Source organism: Stigmatopora nigra, chromosome 6 (genome assembly GCF_051989575.1).
Source record: "Stigmatopora nigra isolate UIUO_SnigA chromosome 6, RoL_Snig_1.1, whole genome shotgun sequence".
Lineage (NCBI taxonomy): Eukaryota > Metazoa > Chordata > Actinopteri > Syngnathiformes > Syngnathidae > Stigmatopora > Stigmatopora nigra.
The window spans coordinates 13,298,160-13,322,123 of record NC_135513.1 but is presented as its reverse complement, the minus strand read 5'-3'; the positions used below and the strand labels follow the sequence as shown (position 1 = coordinate 13,322,123).

At 39.1% G+C, this 23,964-nt stretch overlaps 1 protein-coding gene and 1 long non-coding RNA gene across 2 annotated transcripts in view; both read right to left on the bottom strand.

The window, feature by feature from the left end:
* Positions 1-1,655: 1,655 nt before the first annotated feature.
* Positions 1,656-8,263, bottom strand: LOC144198652 (uncharacterized). Its single transcript, XR_013326766.1, has 4 exons — positions 8,089-8,263; positions 7,269-7,332; positions 2,128-2,226; positions 1,656-1,802 (listed from the first exon to the last, which is right to left on the bottom strand). It is a non-coding gene; the product is annotated as an uncharacterized LOC144198652 (long non-coding RNA).
* Positions 8,264-17,926: 9,663 nt separating this feature from the next.
* LOC144198700 (CXXC-type zinc finger protein 4) overlaps positions 17,927-23,964 on the bottom strand; it is a 70,522-nt gene continuing 64,484 nt past the window's right edge. Inside the window, exon 3 of the mRNA XM_077719850.1 lies at positions 17,927-18,618. Coding sequence (XP_077575976.1) covers positions 18,574-18,618 — 45 coding nt within the window. The 3' untranslated portion in view covers positions 17,927-18,573. The remainder of the gene's footprint in view (positions 18,619-23,964) is intronic.

The window sequence follows — 23,964 nt, the reverse complement described above, 5'->3', positions numbered from 1 at the left end:
ATTTTATTTAAAAAAAAATTTAGTCACATTTTATTTTGAAATTTTTTGAGCCCTTCATATCATTGGATGGTGAAGACCTATGTTTACTATTTACAGATTTGGACATTTTTTTTGTTAAAAATAATGCTTTTAATTCCTAACAGGTATTTTTTAGTAACAAAATAGGTCGTAATAACTTTTTCGTGGATTAAAAAATATTCATAACCATAAACAGACTCTAAACCAATTGAACAATAATGTCAAATTTCATATAATTGTGAGAAGAATCACTAGGTAAACACGTTCCCTAATTGGCGACGTTTATTCCTGCTAACATTTGCTTTCGGCGGCGCGGTGCCTTCATCCCGCCGCGGGCCAACGTTTCCTCTCCCTTGTGTCCACGCGCCATTTTGACAAACGGATTTATAGGTGACGTCATATTTCTTCCCTCTTTTAATCAAACGCCGGCTTGTCGACGGCGGCCCGTGCTCAGATTAATATCGTCATTGATCAGATTGGATGGAGGGGTCCAACACACCCCCCAAGTCGTCTTCTCCTCCCCCCCTCTCCTCCCCTTGTGCTCCTCCCTCCCTTAGCTGACTCTCCCTTACTCTTTCATTGCTGGGAAAAGAGCTTTGCACTCAGAACATTCCCGTAATGGGCCATTTGCCATTCTCACACACATACACACACAAAGTACTATAGGAAAGGGTATCAAACTCAAGGTCCGGGGACCATGTACGGTCCGCCAAATCATTTTAAGTGACCCACAGTAAAAGATCATGTGTTAAAGCAAATCCAACTTATTTTAACTGTAAGGGTGGGTAGCCAATGACTTCAAATTCATGAAAAAGTTATTTAACAATTTTATATGGCCTTTTAGTTTCTAGATTTCCAGAAATTAGAAAATATTTCAAAAACCTTTTGAAAATTATCTAGAAGCCAAAATGTTGTCCCAAAATGTATTTTTTTTAGGAAATTTAAATGAATTATTGCAAATGACCAAATAAAATGCATGAGTGAAATATTATTAACACTTGAAAAATTAATTTCACAGGTTTATATTGAGAAAAAAATATATTATTAAATTTACAGAACCTAAAATGTTAATGTAGGACAACGGTTTTGCTAAGAGCTTAAAAAATGCAGTTTTAAGCTAAAATGAGAAAAACTTTATTTCTTCAAAACTTAGAGTTGTTAATGCCTGTTAATTCATAGTCAGCCAATGTTGGAGGGTCGGCAGCAAAACAGGGAGTAACCTTAATTATGATAACCTTAGCAGTCCGACAACAAAAATATCTTGCACCAAAAACAACGAAAATTTCTTGCACCCAAAAACAACGAAAATTTCTTGCACCAGAAACAACGAAAAATATTCAACATAACTTAAACCTAAACTGCATTTAAAAACATGATTACATCTTTTTCTTTCCAACACAACTCAAAATAAACACATTAAAGTCCCTTAATCATAAATTTCCAACCAATCACAACGCCGCAAAGTTAACCCTAACCAAGATGGCCGCCCAAACCCATTTACCCAATTCTTTACCATCCACTCCCTCAGTCTCCGGCCCCCCACTTAGCCCGCCGTCCATCACACGTGACATCGAGGTCGGCGGTGAACTGCCCCGCCCCCTCCCACCCAACCTGGCAACCCCCCTACTACCCCTCCCCTCCCCCCTGGTGGAAAAAGGCAGCGCTGTCTGGCTAAGTGCGCGTCTGAGTGATGAAGAGAATCGGCCTTTGGCAGCCGCTAACTGCAGGGTTGTCGCGGGAGGCGAGGACGGGCGGGGGAGGGGGTGACGGAGCCAGGGCAAACGCTAAAGGAGAGAGGAGCAGCCGATGAGAGGGTATACGGGGGGGGGGGGGGGGGGGGGATGAGGTGATGAGGAGGACGTGCGTGGGAGGGCGGGCAGGCGCTTGCGGGCGGGGGGAGGGGGTGCCGGTCCAAGCCTTCTGATTAAGGGCGCAAGACTGTCGGCTGAGGAGGGGGAGGGGCCTCCAAGCTCAAAGTCATACCAAGAGGGAGACGACAACTAGGGGTGCTAGTGCTAAAGGTGCTAGTGTTGGTTATGTTCTTTGTATAGAATTGGGCAAAAAAAGGGTCAAAATAAGGGTGGTTGGCTATTTTGAATAAACTCTTACCTCAGAAAGTTTGCAGTTTTTTTTGGATGATTGTTGGAAGTGGACGTCACATCTGTTTTGAAGTGGGAGGTTGGCAGAGGATTAATGAAGGGAGCCAATCTGTAAGATGTAAAGTATATCTTATAATACACAAAAGTATAAGGGTTATATTTTTTTTATATAAATTTTTTTTCAAGCGATCTGATTGGTTGTTATATATGGCCAAATGTATCATAGTTGATACATGAAATTTGAGCCCTGAGATACTTTACGGCAGGTGAATACTGATTAATAATGTAAATATTAAACCAATTTCCAAGAGTGCATATTAAAAAAAATATTTTTGTATGAAATGTAAAATGTATTTTTTTTTCTGAGGGATTATTAAAGGAGTTTAACACTTTTTTTGCTGTTAATTATTTAGTAGTTGGGCTATAAAGGGTTTAAAAATGACTTTTTTAGGGGTATTTTTAATCTTAATTTATGATCTTGAATTTCCATTTTTTGTTTATGTACGTTTATTTCAGACTACCGTAAATCACAAAATAAAAGTCGCTATTTTTTCCGTCTCTTTTTGGCTTGTATATCAACTTGCAGATATTTGATCAAAAATATCCCATCATGCAATGCGAAGTATAGCCTAGCCTAAAAAAAAATCAAGTTTTCTTGCAAAAATAAGACGCGGCTTATATGCAGGTACGTCATATAAAACAAAAAAAATGCACTAAATCCTTCAAGCTACCACATAAAAATTAAGCAAATATTAAATACTAAAACATTAACATTGTAATAGTAAAAAACTAAAAGCCACTGAAAATAAAAAATAATTTTATAACCGCTCTGGAATTTAATAATGACGTAAAAAGTATGTTTTAGCACACCAAGAGAGAAAGATACGAGCGACATTTAGCATTAGGCTCCAACAATAAGCGAATGGCAACGAGCACCTGTGTCATTGTTATGCCTGTTGCCTAGCAACAACATTTTTCACTGCGCCGACGGCGGAAGCCATGCATGAAGAAAGCTTTGCCGTGGAAAGAAAGAAAGAAAGAACGACCCAGTCCGCCGCTTCAAGATGACTTTTGTGTGTGTGTGTGTGTGTGTGTGCAATTAACTACACGCGCTTTATTCTTGTACTATTTTTAAAATACTACAAAATCAGCCTTTAAAAATCGGAAGGGTTCTGTAAAAAGCAAAGAAAGTTGTGGAAAGATGAGCGACAAGTGATGAGTGGAGGTTTGGGGTCAATGTAGCATGTTTATTGTTGTTAAATTAAAGTTAGTTTAGCCAATCATAATTAATGGATTTTACTTATAAGCTGTATATGTGTAAAAGCTGCAGACCTAAAATGGCCTTAAAATTGTTGAATTTTACAATTTATCGTGTATAAACTGGAGTTTTTAAATTGGCTTTAAAATTGTTGAATTTGACAATTTTTCGAGTATAAGCCGCACTCCTAAAATTGCATGTTTACAATTTCTCGAGTATAAGCCGCCCCCATGATTCCCAATTTCTACCTCCATATTAATAGTTTTAATCGTAAAAATAGAAGTAAAACATTGATTTCAATTATTTAGTTTCTCGGTCCATACAAAATGATATTTTGGACCAGATATGGCCCACGGGCCTTGCGTTTGAAATCAATGATGTATGAAAATTCTAAAAAAACATGGACAGTAACACATAAAAACCTAAAAATTATAATAAATCACACATTAAACTGGAAAAGAAGCCCTAAGTAACTTTTTACCAATTAACGTCATTACCCGACATTTAGACATAATTTTCCGATATTTTAACCAAACCAACCCCAAAATATCGCTTTCATTAAACTCGCTACATTTTCTGCTTGCGACCAATCACACAATCAAACCAAAAATCAAAAAAATTGTAATAATTCAAACATTAATCTGGAATAAAGGCCCTAAGTAACTTTTCAAACATTAACTACTCCGTCTTAACATCATTACCCGACATTAACACCCAATTTTCCGATATTTTAACCAAACCAACCCCAATATATCGCATTGGTTGAACTGCCTTAATTTTCTGCCTGCGACCAATCACACAATCAAACCGAAAACACCTAAAAATTGTAATAATTCCAACATTAATCTGGAATAAAAGCACTTAGTAACTTTTTCCAATTCAAACATTGACTATTCCAACGTCATTACCCAACATTAAGACCCCATTTTCCGAAATTTTAACCAAATCACCCCCAACCTAACGCTCCCATTGAACTGCCTCCATTTTCTGCCTACGACCAATCACGCAATCACACAGTCAAACCGCAAATCACAAAAAAAATGATATTCAGCTCATCTCAACGCCAATCACGAGCCAAACTAACAGCTTGGATGGCAGCAAATGAGCCCCCGGCCCTCGCTAATGGCCCGATTATACTCGCCGGTCGGGGGTTGCGCGGCCGGCGTGACCGGGCGCACCTGCGTACATACGTCCGCCCGCCTTGGGGGTGAAAACGTTGATGTTGAGTAAAAAGGGGGGAGTTGAAATTGGGTGACGTGGAATAAGGGTGGAAACGTGGTAGGGTGGGGTGTAATAATAAAAGCCGGGGCGCTGTCACAAAACTCCCAGCTCTGGCAACCCACCCCCCACGCTCGTCTTTTAAGTGGCGCCTGCATCAGGCGGCGTGCAACACAAAGACGGCGGCAGCGAGGAAGACGAGAAGAAAGGCGACGAAAAAGAGGGTGAAAATGAGGAAGGTTTTTGGAAGCCCGTGGCTGGAAGGATTGATTTTAAATGTGCTGCAAAGGCGCTGTTTACTATCCTCTCTGGCTAGCCCCCCCTTCATAGCCACGTTACCATCAGAAAAATAAGATTACCCCCCCCTGTACCCCCACCACAACCTGCCAACCCCCCCAATCTCAAAATACAAAGTGACAAGGATAAGGAAAGTACCCAAAAAAGGTTTCGTAAAAGCACTTTTTAAAGGAAATGCTAACAAAAAGCGCTATCATTTTTAGTTTTTTCTTGAAAAATAGCCATGATGGCAAAAAGGATATGATTAGAATTGGAAAAAATTGGTTAATAGTTAGTTTTAGGGTTTTACGTTTTTGGTTTTTTGTGTTGGGGACATTGAAGAGAAGTCCGGGGATGTATTTTTATTTTTTTTTTGCGTTTGGTTGGTTGTTATATTGTTTGGAATGTCATTGGTCGGCTATCTGGTCATCAAATGACCTTGTTTGACCCTTTTTGTCGTTGTTTATCAGCTGAGGTTCTTTAAAAAAAAAAGGGTTGATCGGGTAATTGGATGGTGGTGAATTTCTCGGTAGATGAAAGCCATTAATAGTGCGTATTTTGCTTTAAAATAGTTTTTGGGAGATTTTTTGTTTGAGTGGAATGAGGAACAATTATGTCCAGTTTGAAAATGGAATCTCACTAACAAGGAAACTAATGCAGTTAATCTTGCTCTATTTTTTTTTATTTTTGACCAAAAACTATTCACCAGACATTTAAAATATTAGAATTTTGATGAATTGCTGTAAATTTCTAGCATGTATTTTACTTCAAAAGATTTTTTGTAGATATTTGCTTAAGTTAAATGAGAAAAATGATGTCCAATTTCAAACAATAAAACATGCGATTAATCTTGCTCTATTTTAGACCAAAATTATTAACCAGACCCTTAAAATATTCAAATTCCCCAAAAATCTCTGCAAATTTCTCCCTAAATGAAAATATTAATAGCATTTATTTTACATCAAACCATTTTTTCAGAGATATTTGCTTGACTCAAATGAGAAATTTGGAAACAATATGGAAACGATAAAAAACTAATATTTTTTTGACAGCTTAATGTGACTAATCTTGCTCAAATTTTTATTTTAGACCAAATCTATTCACCAGATACTAAAAAAACATCAGAATTAATGTAAAATCCACACTAAATAATCATGTTCCCTTAAAAACATGAACCTAAATGTCCGTCATTGAAACTAACAGGCGACCAATCCCTTTAAAACTAGACCCTCTACCACCAAAGGTTGTCTATGATGGTCTTTGATTAAATTAACTTATTTTCAAACACATTTAAACAAATGTATCCTTCTCACCGACGACAAAAAACAATCAAAAATATCACCCGCAACACATTTAAACAAAAAATGCCGATTCCAGATATCATTTCCTCCATCTTTCCAATCATTTCCCGATCCCGACCTCTCCCCTCAACTCCACCTCGTCACCCCCGACATAAATCATCACCCATCCTCATGATTCAATCCCTCTAATCAAGTTAATAAGCGCGACCACATAGACTTTAATGTCATACGACAGTATAAAAAGAGATTATATATCCATCCATAGCTTTAAAAACGCCCTGGTGGCCTACTAAGAAATGACACCGACCCTCCGGCAGATGACTTAATTGATTCGTTTAACAGTTGCTGATTAGTTTTAACGACTTTAAGAAAACGTTCGCTCTTTCCGCGGCTAAAACGGCGACCGTGGCGACCCTCCATCACAAAACGTCGGAACGCAAAAAATTCCACGCCGCACCGGCCCCGGCTTGTAATTATCACGATGTTGGCGGCCATTAGGCGTTTGATTTATCGTCGTTTGGCAGGCGGCGAAGGGCGGAGGTCCTCCTCCCCCTCCCGATTCGGACGTGTGCGAAATGTGGCGGCGTGGAGGGCCGCGGGGGGTGCAAGAAGCATATGTCGGCGCTGTCACGCGGCCACTTGTTAGAGGAAGTTTAGCCTCGCCGCGCCTCTAGGCCGACGCTTTCATTATTAACAACATGTCTGCCCTGGCAGAGAGAGACGCGCTCCTGGGTCACGTCGTGGGCGGGGAATGGAAAAAATAACTTCCTGTCATGTGACTATAGGTTACTATAGATCAGGGGAAGGGGGTGATATGGCTTGGGAGCCGTATATGGCTCTTTTGGTGGGTGTTAATGCAGAGCTGGTAAACTCAGAATGAGATTCATGTAAATTTAATCGTGTAATATTAAGATTAGCTCCTGGAATATTATAATTTATGATTTTTTTGTGAATTCTTACGGCGCACCGATTGGTAAACACTACACACGCTATTGACGGTCATTTTTTTTGGGCTAAAAGCCAAATTTTAACCAGCAGAATTGCGCCAATTTATGAACAATTATAAACTTAAAATTGAATTAAAAACTGATAACTTACCCAATCACATCTTTATCCGGCCTATCTTCCATCTTCTTGTCCTCTTCTCCAACAATAGTGTCTTCTGGTAAGAAAATAAATAATAAAAATTAAATATGTCAGATTGCAATCGCATCATTCACTGTCAATGTAGCTAGAAGATGGGCGTGGTTTAAGGGCATCCATTAGACACGCCCACACTGCCCAATTGCCAAACAGTGTCTTGATTTAAAAGATTCTTCTTCTTGTATGTTATCATTAAAATATATGAATATAGGATATAATTCTGTAAAACATACATGTATTCCATTTTTTTAACAGTTAAAGTAATGTAAAATAGATGATGGGCGTGGTTTTAGTTCATACATTACACACGCCCACAATACCCAATTGCCAAGCATTATAACATTCTTTATATTGTATGCTACATATTTTAAATCATTAAACTTTTATATGTAAATTAGGAAAAACAAATGAAAGATATTTCTACAAAAAATGCATAAACATCCATTATTTTTTTTAACACTTAAAGTATTGTTTACACTTTAACAAATAGTATTATTGACCTCCTTATGAAGCCACATTAGGATTTAACTGCAAAAAAAATCTAAAATACTATCTAAAAAAATACAAATCATTGACTTTCCTAATAACCAACATAAAGTATACATTTAAAAAAAACAACAACACTGAAACTTTGTATTTTTTGGTCATTTTTCCTTGAAAACGGATGTAAAAATAAACCCAAATAACATTCTAGATGACCCTTTTCCTCATTATCCATAAAGACACAGTTTTAAATTCCTTACTTGAACTACAATGATAAAAAATATCAACTAACCTTGCTTTTCTGAAGTATTCTCAACTCCACGTGGCAATATTTTACACCAAGATGGCGCTTTTTTTTAACGCAAAGCCTCCCTTGGCATGCAAGGTCAACTTTTGTTTTGTCGCTCTTGTGGAAAAATGACCGACATTCCCTGAACTTCTCTTAAAAAACTGCATTGATCAAACCACAGTCCAATTTTTGGTATACCTGCAAAAAACAATGAAAATATCATTAAATCCAACCTGCAAAATTCAGTTGCACTTGTTAACTTTAACATTAGATGCATCTAGATGCTAAAATAGTACTTTTTTATTAGTTTAAGGGTTAAAATCTTACCTTAATGGTTGTACAAACAATTCACAGGTTTTCAGGAGAGTAAACATTTGCACCAGTCTGGTGTCTAATCGTTTGATTGGCGTCACATGCTGCTAGTTTCAGAAGGAAGCTCATTGGTTGAACTGGGTCAGGTGGTACAAACTGTTATTGCAGGCAACTATGACTTCCTGGCTTTTATTTTGGAGTAGTTAAGACATCTCTTTCTTATAATATGTTTAAATAAATGTAGGTAAATGTGTGGAATTTTATTATTTTGTTTTAGCCAATGCAATAATTTGGGCTTTTTTAGTTGGCATTTTTTTTTGTTTTGCTAAGTTTTCTGGGAGATATTAAATATATTTAAAGTGGGAAGACTGGCATTATTAGGTGATGTTTACATGCCATTGACAGTGGTTGACGTCCAATTAAACCGGATTAGACCGGATTGTTTAGTTGGATTGTTCAGAAATTGTTTAAAATCTGTTTAATTTATCTCTACCAAAAAGGCTTGGATGTTTAAACTAGTCAACAAGTTAATAGGTATAATTATATATTATATTAAAGATGTAGTATTTTAAAAACACAATACTTTTTTGGTTATCTGTTTTTATATGAAAAGGTTGGGAGGTTTAAAATAACTTAAACGATGAAATAGCTCACTAGAATTTGAATATTTTAACACTCACCGTATTTTCCGGACTATAAGTCGCACATTTTTGTTCTTACTTTGGTTAAATAAATGGTTTTACCGTATTTTCCGGACTATAAGGCGCAATTTTTTTCTTATTTTGGTTAGTTAATTGGTTTTACCGTATTTTCCGGACTATAAGTCGCACTTTTTTTCTTATTTTGGTTAGTTTATTGGTTTTACCGTATTTTACCGACTATAAGTCGCACATTTTTTTCTCTAACTCTGGTCAGTTAATAGGTTTTACCGTATTTTCCAGACTATAAGTCGCACATTTTTTCTTACTACTAACACGACCTTAAGTCAAATCATTTTAAGAGACGACTAAACAATGGCTGCCAATCCTTCCCGGTCAAAGTGGATTGGACACCAATAACCACTATGTAAAAACAATGAGTTAAAAAAAATCTTTCCTTTCCACTTCCATCTTTACGTTTCATCCCCCTTGGAAGCAATTTAGCGCAAATAACATTTTTACGACTTGCTCTTCACACATTCAAAGTACGGCCATAGAAAAGAATGAATGGTAAAATGTTCATTTGAGGCATTTGGAGAATTTTACAACTTTCAGCACCCCCGAGAATGTTTGACACGATGGCGGCGGAAAGGCACAAGGGCTCCTCGGAGAGACGGCGTCAAGGCCGACTTGTGGCCGATTGGTCACGTGCCACGCCGCGTGCTTGTAATCTGATCGCTCGTAAATGTCGCCTGCATAATTCACTGGCTATTGCCGGCGCGCTCCAAACGGCTTTTGTTCGGGCAGTCCGGATGGAATCGATTTTGAAGAGTGAATGATTGCGTTTCCACGCCACCGACGGCGATAGATGTCCAATCTATTTGGACCGGCTGACAATGATCGGAACGTTATCGTTAGGATGGAATTGTATGTTTGTTTTCCAAAGAAGAAAGCAGAGATTTGCAAATAATAATTAACGACGATGACCAATATAATATTCAACTGTCATTGATGGCTTAAAATATCTTATAATTTTTACCTAATTTTCCTTTTTTTTGAATAATTTAAAATACAAATTTAAAACTAAAAAGAGGAATAAGTCTTCCCCTTTAGGAGGTTATTCTAAATTAAATACATGGTGTTTACCATGTTAAAAAACTAAAAGTTAAAATAAAAAATCTTAGAATTTTTAGCTAATTTTCCTTTTTTTGAATAATTTAAAATACAAATTTAAAACTAAAAAGAGGAATAAGTCTTCCCCTTTTGGAGGTTATTCTAAAATAAATACATGCTGTTTACCAGGTTAAAAAAAAAAGTGAAAGCAAAAAAATATGGCTATATATAAATAGTTAGTTGATATTAATTGACTATTTAATGTTAAATGGCTCAAAAACCATGTGGATCACTTAAAACTAAAACGTGGAATAAGTTATTCCTTTTTAGATATAATTTTAAGTTGTTATAAAATACATATGTGCTATTTACTATGGTAAAAATGAAAAAGTAAAAAAATATAGCTATATATAAATAATTGATACTATATTAAATGATTAAAATGACTATATACTATTATTGGCTCAAAAAACATGTGGATCACCTAAAAACCAAAAAGAGGAATAAATCATTCCTTTTTAGATACATTTCTAAGTTGTTATGAATACATATGTCCTTTTACCAGGTTAAAAAGAAAAAGTACAAAAATATAGCTATATACATAAATAATCGATACTATATTAAATGATTAAAGTATGTGACTATGTACAATTAAACGCCTCAAAAACATGTGGATCACTTAAAACTGAAAAAGAGGAATAAGTTATTCCATTTTTACATTTAAATTTTAATTATTTTAAGTATTTTATTTAAGTAAATACGTGCTGTTTACTAGGTTAAAATCTAATATCTATACTCAAGAAATTAACTAGAATTAATCCAAATTTATTACTAAAATATAAAAATATGTGACCATCAAATTCCCCAATAACACCTGGATCAATTTTAAACAACACTCACTTAATAACAAACCTTCAAAACCCTTATTAATTAAAACCATACTCAATTATAATGACAATAACTAACATCCAATATATATAAACTACAAACAACTATCATATTATATTGGACGTCAATTCCCATCAATGGCATCCATTTAAATCCCCTATAAACATGAATACCACCCTGAAAATATACTTGCTATCAAATCACCCCTAAATTTTAAACCTATCACAAGTGAGAAATGGAGCATCTTTTCTATTTTATAGCGCATACGCCAAAATAAACACAAAAAAAACGCAAAAGATAGACAAACAGAGGAGGAGGGAGCAGCCATCAGTCAAACAGTGTTGGCGCTGCAGGTCTGGGGGCATTTACATAGATAGATGATGGAGAGATTATGGGGCGTCAGGGTTATTAATCACGCCGCTGAGGAGGGAAGGGGGCGCCCGTGGAAGGGGGGGGGGGGATCGGGGAGCGGCGGGGTGGTCTCACTCGGTGTCACTCTTCTCCCTGGGGATGCCTCTTTACGCCACATATGTCTTTTGTGGCGTCTCATTGGCCGATTCGCTCGACCGCAGAAGAATGGCGGCATGGGTGGCAAAGCGGCCAATGAGTCCACCTGCCACCTGACTAAATTATAGTTTTTTTTTTGGCACAAAAAGGGGAAAAAATAGTAATAGGGGGGGGGGGGGGGTCATTATAATGGAAAATGGGAGTGTCCTTGTAGCGGATTGGATATTTGGGTGGTTGGAAATGGTTGGGATTGAGTTTTATACTATGAAAAATATCTACTTGTTTTATGGTGTTAAATTTGAGGGAAATAGTCTAATCCAAACTATGGCCCGCGGGCCACATCTGGCCCGCTAGAGTTTTTAATCCGGTCCGCCGACGTTGTCCAATTTTTTTTTTTTTTTTGGCCCAAATTCTTTTTCCTTGACCTTTTGTGACCCTTGACCTTATTCCCCCAAATTGAATCAAATCTACCTGGATCAAGTTTGATATGAATCCCTCTTGAATGGTATTTTGTTTCTGATATCGGTGACCTTTGACCTAATTCACCATATTTGAGAACTTCTTCAGTTTGATTTTACAAAAATATTCTCCAAGTTTAAATATGAATGCCTTGATTCATTCTTGAGTTATCCTAAACATGAACTTAGTTCTGAAGTCATTGACCTCTGACCTCACAACCCTAAATTTAATCCACACTTCATTTCACATGACAAAAATAATCCAAAAATCTGATAATAATCTCTTTCTTCTATTGTTGAATTATACTAAAAACCAATTTATTTCTAACCTCAGCAAACTCCACTACCCTAAATTCAATGATCTCATCAATTTCCCATTACAAAAACATCCCACAACCCTAACAATAACCCTTCTATTCATTCTTAAATTATCCCAAACACAAACTTCTCTTCGACCTCAGTGACCTTTGACCTCAGACTCCACTACCCTAAATTCAATTTCCTCATCAGTTTCCCATTCCAAAAACAACCCACAACTTTAACACTAACCCCTCTATTCATTCTTAACTCATCCATAACAAAACCCTATCTTTAACATTACTGACCTTTGACCTCCTAACCCCAACTCCACTTTACCATCAAACAAACAGACACATTCAAACGAATCGGACGTCTAAGATGACCAATCGCAATAATAATAATAATAATTAATATCTTTAAAAAAAATACGTTCACTTTACGTCAAAAAGACGAAAATGGCATTTTTTTTAGGCGTTCCCACTACACCAATTCAACTCCAGAGTCAGACTTGATCCATTTCATACCCACGAATGAAGAAAATCGTCTGGCGGGAAAGCGACGTCATTTCAACGAATCACCATTCGTCAAACGAGAGGACGTTTTCATTTATGTTAAAGCGTTTGCTCGCCCGCCTTGGCGCAATCCGGCCCCTGCTGACTGATTGCCTAATTCCTCCGAGATCTTTCTCTCTATTGCTCTTTCTCTCTGGTGGAGGAGGATGAGTGTTGGGGGGGGGGAGGGGCTTAAGCGGGATGTGTGGAAATGTCACCAGCCGTCACCAAGCTCGCCGCCTCAATCAATCAATCAGCACGTTCCCACCCGCGGGCGACAACGTGGGCGTGTGGACAATGGGGTCAAGACGAGAAAACGACGACCGAGACCCTGAATGCACCGCCGTTATCCGTTAAAAATGCGCGAGGGAATGGTGGATATATCTGTGCGTCGTAAACAAAGCGTTTCCTATTTCTGCTTTTATTTTGAAAGGCAGCTAACATCACTTTTAGTAGTAGCATTTGCTAACGTGGTGTTGGGTATGAATGACTTAGTGTTCATATCTTGCATTTTGTTTTACGTTAGAAAGGGACTTTTTTGTGGTTTTTATTAATCGGAAATTTGGAAAAATCTATGCTAGCAAAATATATGTATAAATATATGGAGCACCAAATTATAAGGCGCACCCTCAATGAATGACATTTTTTCCATATATAAGGCGCACTGGATTATGAGGCGCCCTGTCTATTTTGGAGAAATTTTAACTTTTAAGTGCGCCTTATAGTCCTTAAAATACGGTATATCTATGTGTACACTTATTTTTATATATCTATGTATTTATATATGTATATATTTGCTTATATATCTAATTATTTATACAATTATTTATTTATATAATTATTTTTAAATTTATATATTTTAAAATTTAGGTATATATATACTTTTACAATTTATTTATTACCTATTTATGTCTAAAATGTCTTATTCTGTGTCTGTATTCTCACCCTCTTGCTACTATTACAAACAAATGTCTTAAATATGGGATAAATACAGTTATCTAATCTAAGGTAATCTAATCTAATCCAAAAAAAATAAAAATCATCAAAATTAACCCCTTACCAACCACCAAAACCTAATAAAAAAAATCCAATTAACTTAAACTAGTAGTACTATCTACAAGTACCCCTCTTTCCACCTGCCCCAAATGCCCCGCCCTTGTCAACAGCACCCCCACATTACCCACCAAAAACCCCAACATTACCCCAAAATCAATCTCAAAGACAAACGCCCATCAAACATTTGATAACCACTCATTGGCTGAGCTCCAAAATACCCGCATTAAATACATTTATCCCTGTGGCCAATCATTTTCATACCTTTTCAACAAAAAAACTACAAAATTTGGACACCTATCTCGCCACCCAAGTTTTTTTCCCCCAAGTCTGCGAATTGGTTTGCTTTTCCGCCAAATTTCTTCCCATCCGTCACGGTGTGTTTTGGTACTGGGGGGCCGTGATGGGGGTTTCCTAGCCCCGCCCCCTACTGCTCTTAAGTGTGTACCGCGCTTCTACGGCCTGTCATATTGCATCAGCGTGCTGCTGATTACTTCCACCTTGTCTCCTTCGTCAGGAAATGATTGTGACACGCACTCACACCCTAGCTTTTTCTACCCCCCCCCCCCCCACATCAATATGCGTGCCGTGGAGGGGAAAAAAAACGTGCAAGGGGAAATAAATAATGAAAGACCAGGCAGGAGGAAATGGGGGGTGCGCGCGAGGGTGCTTACGCCGTCTCGTTATGTGCGAGCACGGACGCCTTCTCGTCATGCTGGGACACACAATGTTAGGCAAGGGGGGGATAAAATAAGGTGGCGAGGAAATGGGAAGCTTTGAGGTGGAATCAAAGGGACGCCTCGGTTTGACTTGCGTCCTTCACTTGTTAGAGTTTTTTTTAAAGAATTGGGTGGGATTTGGGGGATGTATTGATAAGGGGGTGGGATATGATAGATATATTTGATTGGTAATTAATCATTTTGGTGTTGTTGAATTGTGGGTTTTTTTGACATTTTAAAAATAATATTTTTTGGTACATTTTTGATGGCAAATATGAACTGACAGGTGTTGTAATGGGATTGAGAAATTTGGAGAAGGATCTGATAAAGTTGAAAATTATGTGACCATAATTAACCATAATTTGCCATAAGTGTCCAAAATTAACCAAAATTTACCATGAGTTCAAAATTTTACCAAAATTTGCCAGAAGTGTCCAAAATTAACCAAAATTTGACATGTCCAAAAATAACCAAAATTTGACATGTCCAAAAATAACCAAAATTTGCCATGAGTCCAAAATTATCCGTAAGTGTCGGAAATGAACCAAAATTTGGCAAAAATGTCCAAAATCAACCAAAATGTGCCATAGGTGTCCAAAACCAACAAAAATTTGCCTTAAGTGTCCAAAATCAACCAAAATTTGCCCTAAGTGTCCAAAATCAACCAAAATCTGCCATAAGTGTCCAAAATCAACCAAAATCTGCCATAAGTGTCCAAAATCAACCAAAATTTACCATACTTTAGCAACTAAAAGACTATCAACCCACCAAGGATTAAACCCTCTTCCCAACCACTTTACCACCATACCACCAGAGTCAACCCCCCCCCCAAGCAAGTCACTCACCACCCCATCCTACCAAGGCCACAACCCCCCACCCCCACCCCCCTTTCAACCTCCGGCGCCGGATAACTTTTAATCCCAACCGGGCGAGCACGCTTGCGCACATTGGCGAGGATTAAAGCAGTCTGTGATATTATTTAATCTGAGCGGCCAAGGGAAGGAAAGCAAGGCAAGCCGATATCCAGCACGCCCTCTGATGACCGGGGGGGAGGGCGAGTGGCGGGGTTTGGGGGGGGGGGGTGCTTCTCTTCTGCAACATTCACACCGCCTCCAACATGGCGGTTTGGCAAGAAGGAGCTCAATTTGGGTGATTGCGTGCAGGAGCGCCACTCACTCTTGGGTGATTTCCGCCCAAGTCCACCTTATTTCCCCCCTTCCAAAGACCCTGGCAATCACTCTGATGCCGGCGCTATCTCGGGAGCACATCTCTCCCTTCGCCGTGCCCCCCCTACCCCACCGATTCGCCTCCCCTACCCCGCCTCACTCTTCTCGACGCATTCTAGCATGACAAACCACATGGGATTTGGCTCGTCCTTTAAAGTCTGCTGCCTCCGGGAAGCGCTCTTCCCCGGCACGCCGTTTTAGCATTCCCGGGAATACGTGACTGGGGAGGCAAGCGACGACGGCGTTAGATTCAGCCCATCACCTCCACGTCAACGCCAAAAACAGGGGGGTGGGTTGGGGTATATAACCTGGCGTCGACAAGTATGACTTATCAGCAGATCTTAATGAATCCCTGTTCTTTTCACCCAGTTTGAAGCCAATGTTGTTAGGACGCCTGAAAAAAGGTACCGGAAGTTATTTTATTAGAACACATTAAAAGCATCACAACAACAATATACAAATTCTGGTCAAATTGTTTTTTTTTTAAACGGAAAAAACACATTTGCACATGCAACAACAGGGTTTTAGGACAAGGAGGAATTGAGGCTGGATTCATACCATGCGATCCAAAAAAGGAAACGATTCAGTGGATTAGGAAGGCTGGGATTTCTTTAAAAAATGGTATTTTGGGTTGATGATCAAATTTTTTTTGGGCAAAAACTGTGGGAAAACGTTGAATAATAAAGAAAATGTCAAAAATATTCATACTAAAATGTTGGCCACCATGTTTGATTTCATAACTGGTTTTGGTAGGGGTGTAACTATTTTCAGGCCCGCGGGGGTGCTGGAATTGGTCCTAGTTAACGACAGGTTGGTGGTTTTGGGGAATATTTTTAAAGATTTGATAGAAAATTTCAGGCATGCTAAATTGTAACATTATGACAATAATACAAGTATGCCTTTGTAAGATTTGTACACTAAAAAAAGTTGGATTCAAAATTTTAATTGTGGGATTTTTGGGTTTTTTTTGGAGGTTAACGATTTTTATCAAATTTCCAGTCATTTGAAATCAAGATTTAAAGGAAATTGGACTTTAAGTAAATAAGTCATTTTTTTTGGCGCGAATTGACATGTTAAAACATAACTCAGTTAATCAAGTTGTCCAATTTAAATTGATTAAAAAAATCAGCAATATTCTACAAAAAAAAACAAGTTATGGATAAAAAAACTGAGGAATTTGGATTACCTGGTTATCAGGACTGCTAGGAATATTTATTGAACACAATTTGTTACAGTTAGAAATTTTTGTTGCCAACATTTAAACGTTAAAAATCCTAAAAATAGCGCAAAAACAATCCTTTTTGATTCATTTTTTTTGTACTTCTCACCACCTCTACTTACTTCCACGTTCCTTCTTTCAAAGTCGTTTCCAAGTCTGGTCCTTTAAGCCAAATTTTTGGATTCCACTCCCTTCAAGTTCATCAAAAACACTAAAAAAACAAGCAAAACAACAATAGCAAAAAATAAGCATCAGTGTGAATCCAGCCTTTTTTTGGGTCATTTTTGGGTAGCGGGGGTGGGTTTAGGTTTTGGGGGATAAGCCCCTGCAGCTCCAGAACAACACCTGATATGTTCAATATGTATAAGTGTACTTTCATTGGTGTCAAACGGGGAAAAGGGTTTGTTTATCCAGCGTCCAATCACTGGCCTCCATCGGTCCATCTGTCCGTGATTTAATTTTTTATTCATTTTTTTTTAAATCCAGGAAATCTCCAGTCCAATAAATGCTCCGTTGGTTTTTAAAGTGCAACCCACCACGCAAGACAATGTGCCCTGTACTGTGGTGAATTATCACTAAAAAAAAAGATGGGTGCGAAGGGTAGGGATAGGGGATTTGACTACAGTGTTCCCTCGCTACTTTGCGGTTCAGCTACTGCGGACTCAGAGCTTGGCGGATTTTTTTTGGAAGAAAAAGAATACAAATATTACATTGAAACAACATTTTACAGTTTTTTTGTTATAATATGAATTTCAATCTCTCTACCCGTATTCTATATGGTGTACTGTATATAGGGGGGGGGGGGGGGTAAAAATTTAAAAAAAAAAAAAAAAGTAAAAAAAAAAATCAATAAAAAAATTAAAAAAAAATTTTTTTTGAATTAAAATTCAAATTAACAATTTTTTAAGGGGAATCCCTACTTTGCGGAAATTCACTTATCGCGGGTGGTCCCAGTCCCCATTAACCGCGATAACCGAGGGAACACTGTACCAAAATTTTTATATATTTTTTTGTGTCTCGTCCAGACTCAAAAAAAAACTTGTCTTCAATGTCTTCCAGATGATTTCCAGGGTAAGTGAAAGAAGAAAAAATGCAAAGGAGGGGAAAAAAGTTGAATCATTATTGCTGCAGAGTAAAGTGTGTTGCGTTTATGGTCAACTCCCCTTTTCCAGTTTTCTGCCAAAAAAAAAGATTGTCCTTTTTTTTTCCTTTTTCTTCTCCAGTCCTTTTCTTTACACGGGCTCGTCCGCAAACACTGAAAACACATTCGTAAGACACCGAAAAATATACATTATGATACTGGCAAAAAAGTACAATAATTACACCGAAAAGAAACAACACCCAGTATGTTTTTCGTCAAAAACGTCTGCTTGGTATTCCGTCCTCCAGATCCAAATGTGTGTGTTTTGGTGTGCGTGCGTGATTTTGGGGGTCCGAGCAGAGGGCGGTTTGGGTCAAAGTTGGGGGGGTCCGTCGTCTTTTTGCCGACGGATGGGCGCTGTTTTTAGAAGAACCAGCGGAAGGCTTCGCCGTTGGTGACCGGCGTCCTCTGTGGGGAAATGGATAATGTGTTATTGACAAGTTCAAATACCGTATTTTCACGACTATAAGGCGCACTTAAAAGTCTTAAATTTTCTCCAAAATAGACAGTGCGCCTTATAATCCAGTGCGCCTTATATATGGAAAAAAACAACGAAAAACCACCACTGTCGGATATTAAAAAAACACAAACGCCTGAACTGAATACTCAATACTGTTAAATATGCAGATGCCATCTTAGTTTACAAAATCTTCCATCATATAGCTCCTCCCCCACTGCAAGATTTTATACAAAAAAATCCAAAACATCTACAATGGCTGGCTCTAGAGGTGACTGTGTAGTGAGTGAGTGCTTAATACCTGGAAGTCAATAGCAATTACCGTATTTTTACGACTATAAGGCGCACTTAAGTCTTAAATTTTCTCCAAAATAGACAGTGCGCCTTATTATACAGTGCGCCTTATATATGGAAAAAATGTCATTCCTTTGAGGGTGCGCCTTATAGTCGTGAAAATACGGTATCTTGGAGGGAGGTTTTATTTTAGTCATTTTAGATATAATTATTGACATAATTTGACAACCAATTACAACCTTAGTTTTGCTTACCTATAATTTACTATGGGGAATAAAAAATATATATTTTTAAAATCAATTGAGTAATTGATCCATATTGGAAGAAAAAACATTTAAACAGCAATAAAAGAGTAAAAAAAAATGTATCAACACAAAAAATTACATCCAAAGTTAAATAGTAATACATTTGGAGACAAAAAAGATTATACTATTTTTGTTCATTAATAAAGCTAATTAGCCAAAATATTAGAACCCAATTTTGCAGTCACCAATGGAGATTATCCTTATAAAACTATTTTCCATTCATAAATGAATATAACAACAGGAATGCCATTAAAATGAATAAAAAAAAGCACTACACTATGGTTACAACAACAAATAAGTCAATTTTTTGCAACAACATTGAAATCATTTCCTGACATTGATGTCCCTAGACGTCCAATCATTTTCCACTTTAGTCCAGTCAAAACAGATTGGCCGCCATCAATAGTACATAAAAAAACATAAAATCAGGTATTATTTGACATCCAAAAACCCCCTCCAATCCTTCATCACCACCCACAACAAACCCCCCTAAAAAATGTCTCCAAAATGTGCCCACAACGTGCCTTTAAAAGGCTTCTGGGTAAACAGGAAGTCCTAGCGCCGAATAGCTGATGAATAAAAGCACTTAGTAAAAAATGTCAAAAACCCAGGGGGCCACTTTAGATGTCGGGGCGAGCACCAAAGCGAGCAAAGCGCTCATCAGAGATCCAGCCAAGGTGATTACATCCACGCCCCTCCGTCCCGCCCCGCTCCCCCAAATAATCACCACGCCGCATGAAATATTCCATTCCAATTCCCAGGAAGCAACAATGAGGCATTTAATTAGTGCGTGCGGCAGCCGCGGCGAGGGGGAACAGTGCATCATTTCAATTTGAGCCGGCGCCAACAGAAAGCTAGCTCTCCTTTCCCAAACTCATTTAGAAGTCAGAGACATAAAATAGCCGAGCCTCCCACCAATCCCCATGACCAATTAGCGTTCTTTTTATTTTTTTTTCCGGCCCCCCCCCCACCCCTTCTCGTGCAGCTTTTTTTTTCTTCTTCCCCCTACTGTTGAGTGGGAGGAAATGGTGCATAATCACAACTAAAATCACTTTAGCCTGAGTGGAGGGCAATTTTGCATTTTAATACCCGCCGGCTTCTTAAAGGCATACTGATGAAGGCGTGTTAGCCGGCGTAAAAATGACTTGGTGTGGACGCTGTCTTTTACGTTAGCGGGTGGGGTTTGTATGTCTGACTTCGTTTTGGGTCGGAATTGCCAAAGGGAGAAGGGTTACAGTCATATTTTGCTACAGTCAGATTTTCACTAGTCATTTTGTTACAGTCAGATTTTGCTAGTCATATTTTGCTAGTCATATTTTGCTACAGACAGATTTTGCTACAGTCGGATTTCGCTACAGTCGGATTTCGCTACAGTCGGATTTCGCTACAGCCGGATTTCGCTACAGTCGGATTCTGCTACAGTCGGATTCTGCTACAGTCGGATTCTGCTACAGTCGGATTCTGCTACAGTCGGATTCTGCTACAGTCGGATTCTGCTACAGTCGGATTCTGCTACAGTCGGATTCTGCTACAGTCGGATTCTGCTACAGTCAGATTCTGCTACAGTCAGATTCTGCTACAGTCGGATTCTGCTACAGTCGGATTCTGCTACAGTCGGATTCTGCTACAGTCGGATTCTGCTACAGTCGGATTCTGCTACAGTCGGATTCTGCTACAGTCGGATTCTGCTACAGTCGGATTCTGCTACAGTCGGATTCTGCTACAGTCGGATTCTGCTACAGTCGGATTCTGCTACAGTCCGATTCTGCTACAGTCGGATTCTGCTACAGTCATATTCTGCTACAGTCCGATTTTGCTACAGTCCGATTTGACTACAGTCAGATTCTGCTACAGTCGGATTCTGCTACAGTCGGGTTCTGCTACAGTCCGATTTTGCTAGTCAGATTTTGCTAGTCAGATTTTGCTAGTCAGATTTTGCTAGTCAGATTTTGCTAGTCAGATTTTGCTAGTCAGATTTTGCTAGTCAGATTTTGCTAGTCAGATTTTGCTAGTCAGATTTTGCTAGTCAGATTTTGCTAGTCAGATTTTGCTAGTCAGATTTTGCTACAATCAGCATTTGGTACAATCTTTGCCATTCCAGTTGGAACCGGCTCATCTGGCTAACCTTACAAAGTATGTATTCACATCACAAAACTCCATAACTTGCTTTTGCGCTATAGCAAATCAGTGGTGGGTGTTAAAATCCTGACTTGCACTCTACCAAAGCTCCCGTTTCATCTGCAGCGCGACGCTCATTAAGAACGCCGTCGCCACGGCGAGCAAGTTGAACCCAGAATGTTCGTGTTAATCCATATCCTCGCATTGATCGCTCGGCGGGCCGGGGCCGATAATGACCCTGATCCGGGTGATCGCCACGTCTGGCTTTTGTTAACTTTTCAGCGTATCGATCTGGCGAGGCCCGCGTCGCCGCTGGGAATGGCGCGACCGGTCGGGACCGGCGTTCAATTAGCGCACTTCCACATGAGAGACGGTGACCGGGGGGGAAATCCGTCTGTTAATTTTTTTTCGTATATCCAGGCTGACTGGGAAAGGATGGAATATGTAAAAATTGTCTAAGAAATCAATGAACAATAACCTTCAAGCTGCTGGCCTGTGGCAGGTGCTACGGGACCATAACAGCCAAGACAAACAGACTCAAGGTCAGTTTCTTCCCAAGGACCTTCACCATTCTCAACATCCGCACCCAAGAGGACCTAAACAGGACTTACTGCCATCCACTTGGTCACTGTACCTACTTATTTATGTGACCACTTATTCAATGTTGACTACTACTTAAACAGCAAGTTGACTACTACTTAAACAGCAAGTTGACTACTACCTATTCAGTAAGTTGACTACTACTACTTCAGTATGTTGACTACTACTCATTCAATAAGTTGACTACTACTACTTCAGTATGTTGACTACTACATATTCAGTATGTTGACTACTTAAACAGCATGTTGACTACTACTCCTTCAGTATGTTGACAACTACTCCTTCAGTTTGTTGACTACTACATATACAGCAAGTTCACTACTACTTGTTCAGTATGTTGACGACTACTCCTTCAGTATGTTGACTACTACTCCTTCAGTTTGTTGACTACTACATATACAGCAAGTTCACTACTACTTGTTCAGTATGTTGACTACTACTTGTTCAGTATGTTGACCACTACTCATTCAGTATGTTGACCACTACTTGTTCAGTATGTTGACCACTACTCATTCAGTATGTTGACTACTACATATTCAGTATGTTGACTACTACATATTCAGTATGTTGACTACTACTCCTTCAGAATGTTGATTACTATTCATTCAGTATGTTGACTACTACTCGTTCAGTATGTTGACGACTACTCGTTCAGTATGTTGACTACTTAAACAGCAAGTTGACTACTACTCCTTCAGTATGTTGACTACTACATATACAGCAAGTTGACTACTACTTGTTCAGTATGTTGACTACTACTCCTTCAGTATGTTGACTACTACTTATCCATTATGTTGACTACTTAAGTATTGATTATCCATGTTTTTGTTGTTGTTGCTATTTGATGCACATCCCTACTTATTATTTTGACTAGTTATGTATTATTTATTAATCAAGTATTTAGTCTGTTGTTGTTATTTGTGCACTTCATTGTAAAAGCTCTAAATGACATTATACTTCTATAATGACAATAAAAGCATTCAATTCAATTCTAATTTTTTTCTACTAGCCTGAATGGAATTGAGCTCACAACTAATTTACGTCGAGCCGACGTTGGAGTCCGCACAGGTTCCGAATTGAAACTCAAAACGGCAAGTCAAAAACGGGACAAAGCGTAAATAGCCCAAAGAATGAACGACGACGGCGGCGACACCCCAACGTTTCGCCTCCAATCAAGACGGCGAGGCAGCCTCTCACCCCCCCCCCTCCCCCGTCCGACGGCGCAGAGCGGCGTGTGCAGCCGAGCATACATAACGAGGCAACCGCACGCGCAGCGGGAAGACAATTTCCCGCTCCGCCGGCCAAGTATCGACGGGCCCGGCGACGTCTCTTGACCTCAAATGAGGCGCGCGTCCACGCTAGACGGCGCATTCTAAATGGCGGCCGCCCTGCCGTAAAGACCGGGGAAAGAAAAGGAGGGGGGGGGGGGGTGGCGGAGAGGTGGCGGAAGAATTTGCCGCTGATTGCGGCTTAAGCCCCGCCGACGGCCGTGACGCCCCGTGATCCTCACTCGACGTGGCAGGTGGGGGGTGCCGTGGCATCTGATTGAAGCTCGATGGAAAAAGAGGAAGGAAGGAAGGAAGGAAGGAATGATGGGGAAGTTCGAGTCCCACCACGTTTTTCACCAAGCGTGACTGCCGCAGAGATGGAACGGATCGTTTATGCCAGGGGTGTCAAACTCGGTTTGGGTGGTGGGGCTACGTTTATGCCAACTAGATTGGAGTACTATGTTTTTGGACCAAAAAGTTTAATTAATGGTCTACATTAACAGTGCTAGATGTACAATTCATGTATTTTGGTTAGGGAATCGGGCCATTTGCTATAAAGATTGGGTCATTTTCTCTAGGTGTGTCAAAGTGGAGGCCCGGGGGCCAAATCTGGTCCGCTACATCATTTTGTGTGGCCCGGGAAAGTAAATCATGAGTGGTGACTTTCTGTTTTAGGATCAAATTGAAATGAAGAGTATAGATGTATATTAAA